Raw genomic sequence first — 18,682 nt, forward strand, 5'->3', positions numbered from 1 at the left:
CTCTCTTTGTCACTTTTGCAGCATTGTTGTCTTTTTTTGTGAATTCATTGAATAACAGCTTTGCTTATTTCTGAGCATTTTCGTCCTGGGGGATGATAAATCATCTGAGCTTCAGACTGCCCCCTTTAGCTCTGCATCCCATATGACAATAGACCGAATCACCATGACATCACTTAGGTAGACAACTGGCATTTATTTTGAACATGTAAAAGAAAGAAGAGAAAATGCAAATTAAATATCAACAATTTTACATTATAATTTACAGAAAAAAGAGGAAGATAAACTAGGAAAACATAAATATTAAAATAACCAACTGGGGAGACTTGTGATACTGACAAACTTGTTTATTTCTGTTGTCATCCTCAGCCTTAACTTTTAAAGATATATAGTAAGATATACGATATATATAGTAAAATTACTGCTTTTGTCACTGGAGTCTAATGGGTTGAAGATAGCAGCTTCATTTCCCCTTCAGAAAGAGCTGGGGGTTAGGGTGCAAGTGATGAAAATCTAAATATAGTGTAAACTAATACTGATATATTAGTAAACAAACGTTGTGATTCAGCCTATATGTTAATAATTGCCACAGTAATACTGAAACTGTAATGTGGTCACAGCTGTTTGATAAAAGAATATTTTTAAATTGGCTTTGAACATGGCTCAGCCAATCAAGGCCTGCAAGTATCCGTTTTATAAGTTGTAATTTGGGTTTCAGTGTTTTGCTCAAGGACACTTATACATAAAGGTAGAAGCCGGGGAACAAACTGAATATCTTATATCAGCTCTCCACCACCTGAGCTACAGCCACCTTTTGTTCCTTTTTCATTTTCTTTTCACAAGACTGAGAGTGAAGTGGCTCTGCTTTGTGTTTGATTTGGATGCCAGTCTCAAAACAGCTTTATTAACATGTAAGGCACCGACATTATTTATCCATTTAACCTGTTAAAAAAACAAAACATGACAGGTGGTATTTTGTAAATAAACCATAAATTATTTCCTATTTTGATTGTTTTCTGGTGGCTTCATGCATTATTATGAATTTCATAACTTAACTATAATCTTACTGACAGTGTTTTCTTTTTTTTTGTTTTTCAAGGACTGTGTGTGCAGCTTAAATGACGAAGTGGAACTTGTTCAGGCATCAGACAACGCCCATGGTCGCTGCTAAGCCAACGGGGGCCAGTGCCTTGACTGTGACTCCAGCCTCCGTCGCATTAGTCTCTGCCGACAACACCACCGAACCGGTCAACAAGAACGATGCCTTTGACGAGATCAAAAACAAGTTCCTAAATGAAATCGACAAGATCCCACGTGAGTGCCGGACAAAATTCAAGCCTGTCCTGATCAACCAACTTGTATTGATGTGACTCTAAGCAATGATTTTGGAATTAGATTTTCTGTTTTGCTGCAGGCATTGGCAGCCTCATAATGCCTTTATTCAGTATTGATCACTGGCTGCCCTTCCTAATGGCAGAGAAATCTAATTTTCACCCAATCTAATTGCTAACCTAGCACCCTCTTACTAAATATATTTGGCCCAGGACATGATATGGAGTCGGCTAAATGATTGGTTGGTCAAATGTCAAAGTATTTTACTTCTTTCTTCTCTCTTTTGGTGTGGATGTGCCATTCTATATTACGGTCTGTATGTTCCCCTCAGTGCCGTCCTGGGCTATCATTGCCATTGCCGTGGTCGCTGCTTTACTCATTCTAACATGCTGCTTCTGCATCATCAAGAAATGCTGTTGCAAGAAGAAGAAGAACAAGAAGGGCAAGAAGGGGAAGGGGGACATGGGAATGAAGAACCTGAAAGGGGGAGAGGTATGTTGTTCCGCGGGAGGTCGCATCACAGCCGGGGATATTTTCACTTGTACTGTATATGAAGCGAGCCACATCACAGCTAACTTTAACCTGTTTATGAGCCTATTATGCATTCCCACCAGGATGTCGCAATATTTTGATCACAACAATTAATAAAAATTCAGCCGATCCCTGTGAATTTTGCAGGACGTGCAATTTTGTCCAATCAGCATAACTTTACGAAAAATTTTACACTTGAAAATGAGTAGCATCTCATTTCATTGTGGAGTCGTGTGCAGTGTATTAACTCAGCCCCTCAGAGTCACAGACACACAGTCATCAATCAGCTGTTGCTGCCTCCCCTCACCACCACCATCACAAACACATCGTAATTTTGAAGGAAACATTGAATGCTTGTAATTATAAGTTCCTAATACGAGACAGCACCGCAACAATTTTGTCAATTTTCCATTTGAAAATGCCTATAAACATTGCAACATGCATCAATTTTTCTTTTAGAAAAGTTGCTCTGAAATCAGGCATTTCAGGCTGCAACAATCCTGCGAAATCCTGGAGGGACTGATTATGTAACATCTATGGGGATTACAATATAGCTTTGTACTGGAAGAAAAACATGCATGTAGTCTGACACAGCTAATTCTATAACAGCAGTCCTCGTGCTGCACATTTTATTCTAGTAAAACGTTTCCTGTTTGATTAGATTACACATTACACATTAGATTAGACAGGCTGTTTAACTCTATGATGGCTTTCTAACCCAGTCAGTGTATTCTCCGCAGGTGTTAATTGCATTCTTTATTCACCATGATTATTTTTCATTTTTCTCTTTCTTTTTGTTTTGTTATTTAATGTATTTGTCATTAATGTTATTGTTGCTCTTTCTCTCACTTGTGCTTTGGGATTTGAGTGGAAAATGACAGGACTCTTATCTATTCAACCCAACCATTGTTTTCCCCAGTCATTAAAGAGTAATTATGAAAATTAGTAGTTAGCACAATGCTGCTGTTTTTGGGCCTGTAATTATTTTTTTTCCACATATGTGATGGATGATTTGACAATAAGAATATATCCAAAAAAAACGTGGAGTTATTTTAAAAGCTGACGGCCCTGCTGCACAAGATATGATTGTGCTAATGAGGAGGCTTCTCTATCTGTCATTTTCCTCGCTCCCTACAGTGTAGCTGACTACATTTGCTGTGATTACACTTCTTTGGTGTCTGCTGTGAGTTCAATCTCTTCCTTTGTCTCTGCTCTCCTCCTTCCTGCTTTGTGTCTTATGTGTGCTCCGTGTATCTTGACTGTGGTGGACTTCTCTGCCTACGGTAGGTCTGATAGCACGCGGCGCCCCTCTCTGGCCGCTCTGAGTAAGCGCAGACCAGGGCAGGGGAGCGGTGGTTGGGGGTGGTGGTGGGGGGCTGGGCTTGGGCTTGGAGGGGTTGGATTGCAGTGATGATGACTATGAGTGCTATGGCTTCCTTAGTTTTTTGCAAGCTTAGGTGCTGCGGGTGCTTGAGGAATCTTTGGGAGCGATTTAAGCTGCTTCGCAAAATCCACTGAACTGATATGCCGCACCAACTGCTATGTCTTGAATATCCAGAGATTGCAATTTTTTTGGCTAAAAAAAAAAAAAACAGAACAGAGACGTGTTAAAGTGTTTTGAAATGAACATGAAACTCATCCTATGGTTGAGCCTTTTGAATGACGAGTGCACTCAGCAACTCACTAGAGATCACTAACATGCATGTGCAAGGGGTAAGCTGGATATTTGTCAAATAATAAGCTGGAACTTTACCTAACTGAGAGCTTTGAGCATGTTTCCACCGTTACAATGTGCAACACAACCAAAAAAACAACAAAAAAAACAACAAACATATTACAAACAATTTCCCTCCAGAGATACGGTGACTGACATGGGTCTGAAATTCACATGCTGCGCCCCACCTGCGTGCAAACACGCTCTGAGTTCCACGACAGATAAAGCTGTTTGTATCTCTTGACAAAGACCAGCATATTCCCTTGCAGTAGGTACCATTGAATGGCCACAACTTGACTTGAGAGTAACTTTCCTGGATGACCCATGCTGCTGACATACTCGGTGACAAGTCATTGACCTCCTCTCTCCCTGAAAGCACTCGGGTCTCACTGAGGAGAAATGGTGGGCCAGAATGTTTGCCCAAGCTCCACTTGGCCTGATTTCAGTCAATGTAAAGATAAAACTACAATCTACTTGCTGTTTTAAAAGATAAAACCTCAGTACTGAGCTCACAATTCACCCCACTGAGTTCACCAAAGGGCATACATTCAGACAAACCATGTCTTCATCTTTGAACCCTCACTGGAAGTTTGAGAATAACTGGAAATTCTCATTATAGCATGATCCCTCCATGGATGTGTACATTTCACTCAGAACACATGCGTAGAAATTTTTGGGTTTCACAAAAATTTGCAGAGGTAGTTAAAAAAAAACATTACTTTAATCCGTCTTTAGAAATTCAAAGGTAATTCATTTTACATTTGCCGTCAGAAGGAAACTTGGATCCTGCATTGTGTGGCCTGGCATGCTTGAATGAAAAGCATTTACCACAATAAAGATAGAGAATGCCACATATAAGGTTATTGTGTGAGAATGTGTGTGTGTGTGTGTGTGTGTGTGTGAGAGAGAGAGAGAGAGAGAAAGTGTTAAAGCATGCATGAGAGCCTGCATGTAAGCAAACGTGTGTGTGAGTGTTTGATAGTACAGTATGGTGTGTAGTGGGTGTGTATTATCTGTGTGTGTGCCCTGTTCCTCTTCCAGCTCATCAGTGAGTAGCTGGACCCTCCAGTCTTACGAAGACATCAGTGTTTTTTCAAGAAGACAGCCGTAGGACAGTAGGCCATACTGAGATATTATCCATGCAGTATCGTAAATGAGACTTTACTTACTTTACTTTAATGTTCATATCGGATCAGATTGCTTTAACTCGATTAGTCACAGCCGCCTCTAAAGAGACGAAACACCGAAGAGTCACTGGGTGTAGTGTAAAGTCAAGATGGATTTATCTTCTTTGTTGATTATCTCAGGAGCTATTAAACTGTCACTGAACTGAACTGATTTTTTTGTCCTAGCATGTGATCAAGAGTCACAATAATTCATGTTAGAGTATCAGCAGGAAAAATCTGGACTCTGTTTGGAATAAATTTTGAAATATATTCACAATTCAGTTATAATAATCAGACCAAAGTACAATAATAGCAGCAAAATCCGATCAGCAATACAAGTGTAAACACATTAATGAGACTTTGGGATGTCAGGAGGAGATAAAGTGCAAACATTTAATATTGTCTGGCTTGAAATAAACCTGTTTGCCAAAAAGCTTACAGCATCAGTTTGAGGATTTTCGTCTGCAGTTTAAGTTTGAGAGCTTTTGGAGAAAAGTGTCAGGAATCACTGCGTCAGGAGTTTGATCAAATCACAGCGTTTCCTCAAAGCGCCGTCCTTCAGTTCCTCTCAGGAAGGACGCTCTGTTTCTTGTGACAGCTTGTGTTTGAAATGCTGTACACGGGGTGGACAATATAACAAGAACGCCTTTCACTATTGTGCAATGCAGTGTAATAGCTCTGCAATAGAAACTAGTTTGTTCAGTGTTCGTTTTTGTTTTAAAAAAAACTGAACTTTGTTGATTTTAAATTCTGGGCCACTACAATACTAATGTTTAAATAATAATTTGGCCAAAAGCTGGTGCTGATATCATTTTTTAAAATTAATTAATTTATTTTTTGTCATTGTTGCCTTTGTTTTTGTTTAATTTTTTTTGCCCTTTTATGCCAGGAACAAAAGAAACAAAGTAATCTTCATTATAGAAAATAACCTAATTATTTAAAGTCATTCAGCCCTTCATTACACTTCCTTTGAATGAGCACAGATTTAATCATACAAATTTATGAAACAACTAACTGCTTTAAAAGTCTTTTTCTCAGCGTATAATATATCATAATTTTCTTTTCAACATCAATTTTATATTGCTGTGAAAACAATAAATGTCTCCACATCATGCAACATTAGAATTTACCATCAAGACAGCATAATAATTTACCGTCGCCCAATACTCATTTTTCCTGAATAGAGCTTGCAAAAATTATAATGTAACTAAATGCAACCTCAGTTAGCTATTAGTTCTGGCCACCAGCTGCGAACAGCTGTTCATAATTTGTTGTTCATAATGCAGCATTATCGGGAACACTTTAGGGGGCATCTTCTGACGTAACAATAGTGAGTTTACTCCGTCATTTCGTCCAGAAGATGTCCCTGGAAAGACCTCTGTTCATACAAAACGTATTTTCTGTTGTCTCAGGGAATGGAGCACCATGGTGTCGAGCCCTGCGTTTTAGCCTGCACAAAGTTTATGTGACTCAGCAAAAAAAAACCAAAAAAAACAACCAATGGGCACCACCATTGGAATGTCACCTTGTTGGCTGATAGGGATATTGGCTGATACCAGTGTTAGGCTGATAGATCAATGCATCACTCTGAGAAATAAAAAATAACCAAACAAGCCAAAACAAGTACAGCAACCAAAGACGGAGGGCTGAGGGGCCAGCTGAGGTCAAAGCATTTAAGTCTATCGATTATCACGGGCAGCTGCAATATCCATCCGTGCCCTTATTGGCTTAAGGCGCACGCTATTAATCCCAGCTGCTTTAGGCTAGACTCCAAGTTCGCTATTTTATTAAAGGCCATGAATCCAGTGTGACCTCAAAGAGAGCCTCAAAGTGTACCACATTTGTGAAACTGTCTATCCTGCAGCTATAAAGGCTGCAGACAACAGTCTACATTGATGAACATGAATTGTTCTTTAGAATAGAGAGAAAAAGATTGGGATCATATTTCAACCCAGTCAAACCTAAGACCATTTACAAATTTCCACAAAGTAGCAATAAGAGGGTAAAACATGTAAAAACATCCCTGGAGCATTAATAAAACTATATATATATATATACAGTTATAGGAAGTAACCGGATGCATTTTCTAACCTCATTTTTTAACCCTTTTGAGAAAATATCCCATAATGTCCTTCAGTCTGCTTAATTGTGACTTTGGCTCATTTCAGCTGATGCAGCTTTCTGCTGTGTGGGATATACAGTCACGATTCTTTACACTTTTTAAAAAGTTAATGTGACTCATTAGGGATGAGTCATATTTAGGATCTGGGCAGCTGCTTGTGTAGCCACAATGCAGTTCCTTCAAAGACCTGTTTCAACTGATGTTCCCAATATTTTGTCCACCCCTGTAATATCACACTTACAAGCAGCTACACAAGTAAGATATATTGATTTGAAAAGGTTTGACAATCACCTTTTTTGAGTGAAAAGGAAGATGTTCTGGAGTTTTTTTTTTTTTTTTTTTGCATGGTTGATGTGTTAGATTGCTGCATATTGTAAGGTGTGCCTGTTTTTCTGTCCACCCCGTGTATATTGACTGTATTTATTCTGCTGTTTCTCTCCTTTTCTCTCTCTATCTCTCTCCACACTTTCCACAATAAAACAGTTCTATTGAAATGGATTTTTTTTTTTACAATATTTTGTAGTCAAAGAGAATTCCCCCATATCTGAATGTAGATTTTAACCCACCTGTAACACTCATGAAAAAAAAAGAAAAAAGAAAACAGCAAATGGTGTCACCCAAGAAATAGTGAAATCAAGTCAGGTTGCAACCGTGGCCATCGATGAACAGATTGCACTAGTAACACCTGGGTGAGCGGGGGTAAGTGGCAGGTAGGTGCTGTGGCTAACCCGACTGCTATTGCCCGAGGTTTAGTGTTCAGCACAGCCGCCACCTCACAAACGCCCTCTCACTGTTGGTCTCCTCTGCCGCCCGCCCCTCCCCTCTGTCTGTGCAGAAACAACAGGATGACGATGATGAAGAAGATGATGTCGAACCCGGACTGACTGGAGACGAGAAAGAGGAGGAAGTGAAGGAGAAAGAGAAGCTGGGGAAGCTGCAGTACTCCATTGATTATGACTTCCAGGAGAACAAGGCAAGCTTATTTTACATTTTCTTGTCCAGATGTGGAGCCTTTGGCCTGTTTTTCACGGTCGATTATCAAAAAAGAGAAACAGGATCAAGGAGAAAATACACACTGACTTTTAATCACGTACCTCCTCTCTCCTGCCTCCGCCAGCTGACTGTGGGAATCCTGCAAGCAGCTGATCTCCTCTCCATGGACAGCGGAGGCACCTCTGACCCCTACGTCAAGGTCTTTGTCCTCCCTGACAAAAAGAAGAAGTTTGACACAAAGGTTCACAAGAAAACACTCAATCCTGTCTTCAATGAGACCTTTACCTTCAAGGTAAGCTGTAACATCTCGTGGTCACCTTTTACTTATTACTTATTAAAACAACAAGTTCACCAAGCTGTTTGATTTGTAGAAGGGTCCTGGTAAAGGTGAAACGCTCGTCCTTTTTTGTCTGTGAGGGCTTAGCTGCTGCTTAGAATCTGATTTCTCAAACACCTCTGCCCAGCAGTGATAAAAAAGCAGCAGACATATTGAAGGTGTCAGACAAGGAGAATGTGGCAGAGAATCAAATTAGAGGAGAGGGCCACCTCTGGTGCACTTCGCCTGCTGCTGACACAGCTCTATAAAAAACAATACCAACACCTTCTCCTTGTCAAAGTCAGGCTGGTTCTGCTGAGGGTGCACGCTTTTACGTCAGGCCATTTTGAGCTCGAGGCCAAAGTCACAACCCAATAATGCTAGTTCTGATCTGAGTTGCTCTATAAGTTTAGGATTGAGGATCGGTCTTTGAAAGTGATGCATGAAAATGGGATTACCTCTGTCTCCCAGATTCCATTCCAAGAGATGGGAGGAAAGACTCTGGTGATGTCAGTCTATGACTTTGATCGCTTCTCTAAACATGATGTCATCGGAGAGATTAAAATACCCATGAACACCCTTGACCTGGCAAAGCCAATTGAGGAGTGGAGAGACCTGGACAGCGCAGATCAAGAAGAGGTAAGAGTCATGCGGCACGCTGCTGCTCATGTCTATTACTTATGCACGTTTTACTATATATCTGAGGCCAATACCTGCATAGATTATAATAAAGATCCTTTGAAGTAATAATCTCAGAGATTTCATTTAAAGGTTCAGTGTGTAGGATTTAGTGGTATTTAGCTGTTAGGTTGCATATTGCAACCAAATGAAACATCTCCCGTGTGTCAACCGTGAAGGAGACCTATGTTTGCTGACGTGAAAACGCAAATGGCCCTATATAGCACAAGTGTTTGGTTTGTCCCTCTTGGGCTACAGTAGAAACAACATGGCAGGCTCTTTGAAAGAGGACCTTCTCTGTATGTAGATGTAAACAGCTCGTTCTGAGGAAATGAAAACACACTGATTCTAATATATTCACATAATTATAAACTAATTAAAACACATTTCTGAATATTATAGTTGTTTTCTGCCAATATTATTCCTCCCAAATCCTGCACACTGGACCTTTTAATGTCTGTTAAGTCACTGTCTATTTCTTAATGAGGTAACTATGGAGATTGAGCCTATAGCCTACTGAAGAAAGCCATTGCATTTGTATTATTATGAATTGGGTGTCTGGGTGACGCACAGTTAGTGAAGCATTTTCCTTTATCATGCAGTAGTTGGTCTACCAGAAAGGGTAGGTGGAGCTAACATACTCTTTAACTCACTAGTGTGTGAAGCAACGTACTGTTTTTTCTGGTCTCTGCTAGTATTGCAAGTAAATGTTAATGTGGCCAAAGAAATGAAGATCACCTCACAAAATGTCATTCCCTTTTCACTCTCCTGTTTACTGGTGACCTCGAATTGTTAGGCATGGCCAAGGTAATGACTGACATCACAAAAACGCCACTGTTTGGATTTAATTTATATTTCTGTACTGGCAAAAGGGTCAATTGTAATGAATCACCTACATAGAGTTATCACCTGAATCTGCTTTATGTTGAATTTCGGGCCATCTTTTGTTTTTAGCAGCCCAGCCCACAAATGTGCTGTTTTAGTTCACTTCCACAGCTCTCAGAGCATTGTTTTCAGCCACAGGAGGCAGCTGCTTTTAGTGCAGCAGCTCTAAGAAACCGCCGTACATTACCTGCTCAGCAGCAAACATAGTTAGAGACTTGCTGGTGAACAGAGTGGAGCAAATTGCAGTTTAAAATTCCCTGAGGAGTTTATTGAGACCACAGAACAAAGCTAAAAGAGAGTGAATATTGGACTTAGATTCACCAGGTGGCCAAAAACACAGTGTGCTCTGTAACTGCTGGATGTTTAAATAGTAACTAATATGCAACAGAAGTCTTATTCTCTTTGCAGACTGTAATCATAATACAACCAATAAGAGAGGTTTTAGACAAACTGAAGTAAATTTCCTCAGACCATCAGCAAAAACACTTATTTTCACGTAGAGCAACCTGAACAGTTTACTCAGCTGATGACATAATACTAAAATAACCAGGGGCACAAGGTGGCAACTTCATCTGGTGAGATACAGAACGCTGAAGGACACACTTTTTGTTTTTCTAAGCGACTGCACTGCATCCTTTGTATCCATGCAGTCTGTAATTTGGTGTTTTCACAATAATGCCGCACCAGAATATGAAAATCAATCAGTGAAATCTCCCCAGAGCCATGTTAAGAAGGAATAATCACTCTACAGTTGCTTGCGGTCTCAGATATTTTATTACCTTTGAAAAGGCCAATGAGATGTGCTTAAGAATATCAGTAATTCCTGCTCCTAAAACAAAACTAATGGCAGCAGGAATTATTTGCACAGACGGCGCATATTTAAAACGTGACTCCAGAGGGACAGTTTGTGTGTTTGTGTCGTGCGCCTTACATCAGAGAGAAGATATAAATTCTGCGTCAGACCTCCTTTAACTTTCTCTCCCCCTCCCTCCTCCTCACAGCCTGAGAAGCTGGGTGACATTTGCATCTCTCTGCGTTACGTCCCCACTGCTGGCAAACTTACCATCTGTATCCTGGAGGCCAAGAACCTGAAGAAAATGGACGTGGGTGGGCTGTCAGGTATATGCACAGAGCTGAGCATCAGATAGTGCATTTCATTATCACACCTGACACAATTTCAGTGCTCACGGTCTAGCCGAGATACATCAGCTTAATGTGAAATGTGGGTGCTTGCAGTGGGACTGCAGTGTACACAGGAACGTGCCTGTGAGCACAGCCATTAGGTCGGCCCTGCTCTGCTCACGTGCTGACGCTGCAGTGCTTACCATGCACCAGCTCTCGCTCCCCCCTCTGGCTTCAGCATGGGCCCCATCTGTTGGTGCATCACAGCACTGCAACCCAAACATGCATGTGCAAGGCATTTTTTTTAATCACGCTTTCTTCTTAATCTCTCTGTTTCCAGATCCTTATGTGAAAATTAACCTCCTGCAGAATGGAAAGAGGCTGAAGAAGAAGAAGACGACAGTGAAGAAGAACACTTTGAATCCGTACTACAATGAGTCCTTCAGCTTTGAGATTCCTCTTGAACAAATGCAGGTAAGGACATGGACTCGCTGAAGAAAGTACAGGTGTTAAAAAGCACTGCACGTCCTTAAAAAGTCTAACTAAGTTTAACTTTTTACCTTATACTTGCACTTATTTGTTGGCAAAATGTAGATAAATCAAACTCATTCTAATAATCATATCTCTGCATAAAACCTACCTCTGCACGAAATCACATGTTCATTACTAACCTTTATACTAACCTGTAGTGCTTGAATAAGACCAAGATTATTTCTCAAAAAATCTGACCTAAATTTGGTTAAAAATGATTTTGAAAAGGTCTGAAAAAGCATTAAATTTGAGTGTCTGATATCAGTAGACACCCTGATTTATAAAAAGGTAAATGTATTCATAGATCAATATCAATGTGCCCTACCGAACTATCTATCATCAGGCAGAGAAAAATCCATTAATCACATGACACAAATAATACCTGCACACTGCTGTTTTGTCCCAGATTTTTATATTATTTTGTTTGAACATGACTGCTAACAGTTAGACCATAGATGGTCTCTTTCAGATAAAGCTGAAGACAGGAGCACACCTGTATATAAATGAATATTTTTTGATTAGATTGTCACATTGACCTTTAACTAAGTTATTGGTAAAGAGCATGTGAGAATTCATAGTTAATAAAATTATAATAAATTACACTACTGGGTTTTAGTGCTTCAGCCTAAAACTGTCTGCGTGAAAAAATGGTCGAAGTCTCTGCGTCTGAAAAGTTAAACCAATGCAAACTGTGTTAAACCTGCATACTTTCTAATGGCCAACAGGGGGCGACTCCACTGGTTGCAATTCTTACTTGATTTTTTTCCCCACTAAACATCGTCCTAATGAGTTTATGGTCTCAATTGCTACTTCAGAGTCTTCTTCACTACGGTATAATGCTCATTTTGTAAATTACAGTCCCATTTAGAGTAAAATAAACGATAAAGCAGGGTATGCTTTAGCGTGTGGCTACCTTGTGATTGACAAGTCACTACCATGGCAAACTGTCAAGCAGGTTAGAAGTGTAGCAATGCGTATCCATGGTACTAAGTACATTTAAATATTTACACTAAGCTATAAAGTTTACCACAAATTCTGGGAGCTAACTCTGTTTGCATATGCCAGGAGTAATTTGCAGTCTGGTTGCTGGTAAACACTAATCTGGGGAAGTACTGGAGGTAAACAAGTTGCTGTTACTGCACTAGTATCTCCCAACAATACATGCGCATTGAAATGTAAGAGTCTGACGAAGTTTACAATTTTCTGCTGTCACCTTTACTGGCATTACACTGTCAAGGGTAACTACCACTGCAACTACTGACTGTCGCGTTATTGTGAAATATAATCTTAGCAAACAAATGACCACAGAGTAAAGATAATTCAGTCAGCATAACAAACACAGTGTTTGGTTTAACAAATGATCATATTCACCGGTGACTCACGCAAGTGCGTCACTCATAGTGTTGGTCGCTGTTTAAAACACAAAAAGGCGGAACTTTAACATGGTCGTTAAACTGAACACCGGCAGCCCTTTGTTTATTTGGAGTGATTTTTTTGTAACTAGGGGAAACTGTTATTTGGCAGACAGTCATTAATGTCTACATTTTAAGCCAAACAATCATCATTTTAAGCCATCAATTCACTGTCAGCAGGAAGCAGCAGACTCAGCAGAGTCACTACAACTTCCCACTGTGATAGCGGTGCTGCAGCGGGCATGCGTATGGTGGCTAATGTTGGCAACCTTAAGACCTTTAAAACTTTAGAAAGTGCTGTGTAACTACCATTACTGAGAATGATTGCTCACTTCACGAGTCCTCTCTACTTGAGCTATGTCACCATATTTTAGCTTTTAAAGAAATAGTTTGACATTTTGGAAGACACACTTATTCGCCTTCTTGCTGAGACTTAGATCAAAAGATTGATCCCACTCTCATCTCTGTCTGGTAAATTAAAGGCTCCAGCCAGCATCCACTTAGATTACTTTAGCATAAAATGTTGAAGACTTGACATCACTGTGAGGCTGCCAGGCAACTAGCAGAGACTCCAGGAAGTCACTGCGGCTTTCCAAGAAATAATCCGTAATCTGTACAGACGTGACAGTGGTATCAAACCTCTCATCTAACTGTCGGCAAGAAAGCAAACAGGTTTATTCCCCATAATGTCAAACTGTTCCTCTAACCCATTCAAACCTGGTTGGACATCAGTTTTCTCATGCTACACTAATGGGTTTTTAGAAATAAAATTGAATTGAACTGAATATAGTCGGGCGGGGAAAAATTGATACAGTAACATGGTATCGCAATGTTTTGTGTGGCAATATGGTATCGATAAAAGTACGCCAAGCACAGATTGTTTTATTAATAAAAGTGATTAATAATATAAATACAAATATACAAATCAGTCCACTAGATACATTTTGCTGCAATAAAAATGATTGAGTTGAGAAACTTTATCTTTGAAACTTTATTTTATTGGATAAAACAGCTGCTGACAAATTTTTCCTTGGGGACATAATTTACGGCTGAAAAAAAGGTAATAAATATTGCAATAAATAACAATATGAATTATTGCAGCACTCGGCATATTGCAAAACATTTAAAATTGCAATCATATTGTATTGTAACGGAAGTATCGTAATAATATAGTGATGTTTGCTGCATGACAACCCCTCTCTCTCTCTCTCCCACTTTCATGCTTAAATTCTGTCCTAACCAATAAAAGGCAAAAATGCCACACACAAAACATCAGTATTTGAGTAAAATTCTGCACCCTGCACCCCCCTCGTATCGTTGTGATCATCGTGGCATTCTGAACCTTGTTGTAATGCTTTCTCCCCCAGAAAATCCTAGCTGTGATCACAGTGCTGGATTATGACAAGATTGGCAAGAACGATGCCATTGGGAAGATCTTGGTGGGAAGCAAGTGCACGGGGGCCGGGCTGAAACACTGGTCCGACATGCTGGCCAACCCCCGCCGCCCCATCGCCCAGTGGCATCCACTGCAGCCAGAGGAGGAGGTGGATGCTGCCATCGCAGCCCTGAATGCCAAGAAGTAAACTCCCCCCTGAACACATCGTCCCCCACCTTCCACCTTACCTTACCCACGCATTCCCCCTCGACCATCTCCCCCCGGGCCCCACGTATCAGTGTATATTCCAGAAGAACACCCCAACTGTTCATCTGCTCCCTCCTCCTCCCCTTCCTCTCCCGCTGCCACCTTTCAAAAGATCCATACATTCAACATGATGGGAAATCTAGTTTAAAAAAAAAGCATCATGTTATATGAAATCATGTCATTGAAAAAAGAAGACAAGTTACAGGATGGACAGATACTCCGTTGATTTCCTTTAGATCTATTTTTGTATTGGGGTTGTGGTTCCATTAATAAGAATACAGAGTAGACTACAAAGAGTGCTATATGGGAATCTGGTGATAGAGGGGATAAAACATTAACATTCACTCATATTGTACTTCTCACCCCTTCCCCTTAGTGACACAGTTTGCTTAGAATAGTGCTTAATAATAAAATGCTTTATACTGCCATATGATAGAGAAATAACACAAGCAGGTCCATTCCTTAGGTGTATTGTGCACCATGTTCCACACCTGCCAGTTATCATACTAGATGATTCTGTTCGTTTGAAGTACATTCCTAGAGTTGGGTAGCGAGTAGGGATAGGCATATATCCAGTTACCCACAAACACACTGCCTTTTTTGATTAGTTAACCTTCCACCCATCGTCTCAGGAAAACTGAGAGGAAACTGAAACTCCATGCCTTTTTTTCTAAACGGGTTGTTATTATTATTCAAATACTCCTCTTGATGAGACCGTCGGATCCAAGCGCTTGTTTATTTTCCGGTGACGTAAGGCTCACGACTAGTGCTAGTTTATCCATGAAATGGTAGGCAACAGGGAGTGGTGGATTTTCAGAAAAAAAGGGGTATTTGTGTATTTTTTTGACAAAAAGGCTGTCATTTGAATAACAAAAAAGCAAGGAAATATTATCAGAGTGGGTACAACAGAGACTGATTCCAACCACCAATGACATGATATTTACAAGGTGTCGATTACTGCCTGCAGTCTACCACCTCCCCTCCCAACGCCTCTGATTCTGTATCTCACTTGTTCAGTGCTACTGCCATTAGTCATGGACTTGACACAAGGGTTTTACTTCAAAGGAATCCCTATAACCGTCTTACAGTCATAAAGGAGACAAGCCTTCAAAGTAACAAAATAAGCAATTTTCAACTACCAGGGACGCCTTCCAGTTAGCGGTGTTGTTCTCTTCATTTCTTTATTTTTCTTGTTCTGTTCATTTATCCATTTTATTTAACTTCAAACACTTTTATTCCTCAAGCACTTTAAATCCAAATGTTACGTTAAGTACCCTCAGAAACCAGAGCTTTAATTATTAATGTCATTGATATCTGCTGGTTTTATGAAGAAAAAAGAGCAAAGGAGTGCATTATGTATTTTTTTTTGTTATTGTTGCTTTTTTTTGGGCATTTTGTGTATTGATTGTTTGAATATTACGTTTCTCACTCTCGATTGCAAGGATATGGTCTGGAAGAAGGCACTGATCATGTGTATATTATACACAGCTTACCAAACTGTTGAATTTAATTGCACTACTGGGTATGTTTCTGTTCTGTGGTAATTTGACGCTGTTTTTTGATCTGTGTAGATTTTATTTTTTAATGATGAAATGTTGTGAGATTGAATTTTTCTGTGGCACACCAGACAGGTCTCCTCCTACATACTATATACACATATGTGTGTCAAAAAAAAAAACTCTAAAAGAAAGAAAAGAGACACAATCTAATGCTGCTCCCTGGCTCCTTCGCAGAATGCAATTGGTTCAGTTTTGTAAATTAATATTCTGCTGAAGATTAATTTTAAAGAGGAAGTTTGTCTAGTGACACAATCCAAAATGACCAAAACTTATCAGCCCTGAATAAATTGGAGGATGCGTAATTAGTAATCAAACTCCTAATATGCATCAGGTCTTGTGTGCCTGCTTCCAGGTCTACTTATTAATTTAAATCAGCATAAACTACCCGTTAACTGTGTGCAAAAAAAAAAAGAAAGAAAAAAAGCAAAGTCAATGTAAATCAACTTTTTTTTTTGAATTTTATGAATGTTGGCTCTTGTATCTTCCTCTGTTGGAAACTTTGACTCTTGATTTTTTTATAACCGACATAGCCCACATTCAGTTTTTCATCGCACATTATCTTTTTTCCTCTGTTGACGAAGCAGCACTAAAGAAAAGGCAACATGGAAGCAATCAAGCAACCCATCGGTGTGTAGTTTTGCCTATATACATAGTTCATACACGTTGATACTGCATGTTTATACAAAATACTGTACATAGGAGCATGTTTTAGAGACAAAGCAAAAATATCTCGTGTACGTAAATGGGTGTCATTTGTCATTTTAATAACACAAACGAAGGGGGAAAAAAAGATGCACTGTATATTTTCTAAATGAAACAAATGTGTATTTATTTTCCATGAGGGTCATTGGAGAGAATGTCATACAAATATTAGAGTACTATTACTAATAAGAACCTTTCCACGCCTGAAATTCTTAAGCAAGTGTGTCGTCCAGTACTGTGTGTGAGTTCATGTAGGATGAAAATGTAGCCGCATGCTTGCTATATAATTCCTTGTGATCGGATTTTTTTTTTTTTGACACCATTTATCTTCCATACATTTTTTCAGCGCTTATCTGAAGGCCAATGTTTGACTTGTTTTATTGGTGTTGCTTTTTTTTTTTTTTTTTTTTTTTTTAAAGAAGCGAAATATGTTTTAAATTTTCAATGTTTGGGATGTCGGGGTCTCCAAGTCTATTACTATTTTTTAAAAACAGATTTGGCACGTTGTTATTCTGAAATAACTCGAAAAAAGATGGAATAATTCTGCAATCTGTAGGTGGATTGTAGGAGCTGTTATTTGTGCCAGTAGTGAAAGTCTGTTTGATCATATCTTTGTAAAAACGCATTTCCAAGGGCCAAAACGATGACTAATCCCATTCCAGCGAACACAAAACGACTTGGATTCCCGTCTTCTCTCTTTCTTTACTTGGAAGTTTTTATTTTTCACTTCTACAGTATTTAAATGACCTGAAACCCTTCACGGCTGTGTCTCTTTTACTGTGTTTATTATACAATATGTGTACGTGTATACAAGATAAATGAATAAGATAAAACTAAAGCCATAAAACTCAAGCACTAACTCTTTAGAGCTCAGCTGAGTAGCTAGAGTTTATTTATGAAGAAAAAAAGAGTATCTGACATGTCTTCATTTTCCTTGGCCAGTGTTTCTCTTTTACATTCCGTTCAGAGGTCTTTGTTCATCAAGAGGGCAAAATCCACTTTTTTCTGTATATGTGAGCTTTGAGAACAGTTGTGAGTTTAGTAGAGTGAGTGTGTCTTTTTCTACTTTCAGAGCTGTCGATGTCCTTGTTTCATAGAGGTAGCTGATTTTACAGTATTGTGATTAGTAACGTATATGCCTTGTTTTGATAGTATAAATAAGAATATCACAATAGGTTCTCAATAATACTGCTTAAATTATATATACATATATATATATATATATATATATATACAAGAGTGTGTTCTATTCTTGGGCTGAGTGCAATTTCTGAACCAAACTGGGTCGCTCTTCAAGTTTCTCTTTTTCCAGTTTCACAGCAGAATGTACTCGTACAATCAATAACACACTGCTGGTGATCTGCGGCTCACGCTGAGGTTTTTGTTGGTTCGTCTATTGCTCGAGCTTCAAAACAATGTAGAAGAGAGATCCAACAATATTAAAGCAAAAAGAGAGAAATTTCAAAACAGTGGCACCCAAGTTTTAGGCCTGAATCCCTCCCATAGAACTATGCATAGAGTTATGATTTTGACAAACACATAAAAAAAATTTTTTGAGAATATAAAAATACATATTATGTCATGCACATGATATGAAATTATAAGAGTAATTCCAAATTTTGGGAAATATACTTATTTGCTTTCTCGCAGAGAGACTGAAGTTGATAAACGACTTTTTAGGTCACTGTATTGAAAACTCATCCAATAAAGTGATGAGACGACCCAGTGTGGGCAGACAAGAATGTGCACAGCACTGTGTGATGCAGGTGGAAATCTGTGTTTTTAGGGAGTTCCACGAGAAAATGGCTAATTTGGCTCTGTCTGTATAAATGACATTTATTGACCATGCAATTCACATTAACAAAGGTGGCATTCTGGTGTACTGAAATCACATCTTGGTGGAAAAAAAGTTAGATGATCCGACACCTAATGACAACACAGCTGCTCAAATGTTAATTAAAAACAGTAGTAGTTTACTAA

General features: G+C 39.2%; 1 protein-coding gene across 6 annotated transcripts in view; it reads left to right on the forward strand.

Annotated features, from left to right (window-relative positions):
• The window catches only part of LOC121946700 (synaptotagmin-2-like), a 79,551-nt gene extending 62,091 nt beyond the window's left edge, over positions 1–17,460 (forward strand). For 5 of the 6 annotated variants that reach the window (XM_042491389.2, XM_042491388.2, XM_042491390.2 and 2 more), the window contains 8 exons: positions 1,097–1,311; positions 1,661–1,821; positions 7,698–7,835; positions 7,980–8,147; positions 8,643–8,810; positions 10,736–10,853; positions 11,197–11,330; positions 14,167–17,460. In XM_042491389.2, coding sequence (XP_042347323.1) covers positions 1,116–1,311; positions 1,661–1,821; positions 7,698–7,835; positions 7,980–8,147; positions 8,643–8,810; positions 10,736–10,853; positions 11,197–11,330; positions 14,167–14,382 — 1,299 coding nt within the window. In that variant the 5' untranslated portion in view covers positions 1,097–1,115 and the 3' untranslated portion in view covers positions 14,383–17,460. The remainder of the gene's footprint in view (positions 1–1,096; positions 1,312–1,660; positions 1,822–7,697; positions 7,836–7,979; positions 8,148–8,642; positions 8,811–10,735; positions 10,854–11,196; positions 11,331–14,166) is intronic. The other variant, XM_042491394.2, reaches the window with a different exon arrangement.
• The last annotated feature ends 1,222 nt before the right edge of the window (positions 17,461–18,682 follow it).

This window comes from Plectropomus leopardus, chromosome 9, assembly GCF_026936395.1.
Source record: "Plectropomus leopardus strain MGB_pleo_1.0 chromosome 9, ASM2693639v1, whole genome shotgun sequence".
Taxonomy (NCBI): domain Eukaryota; kingdom Metazoa; phylum Chordata; class Actinopteri; order Perciformes; family Serranidae; genus Plectropomus; species Plectropomus leopardus.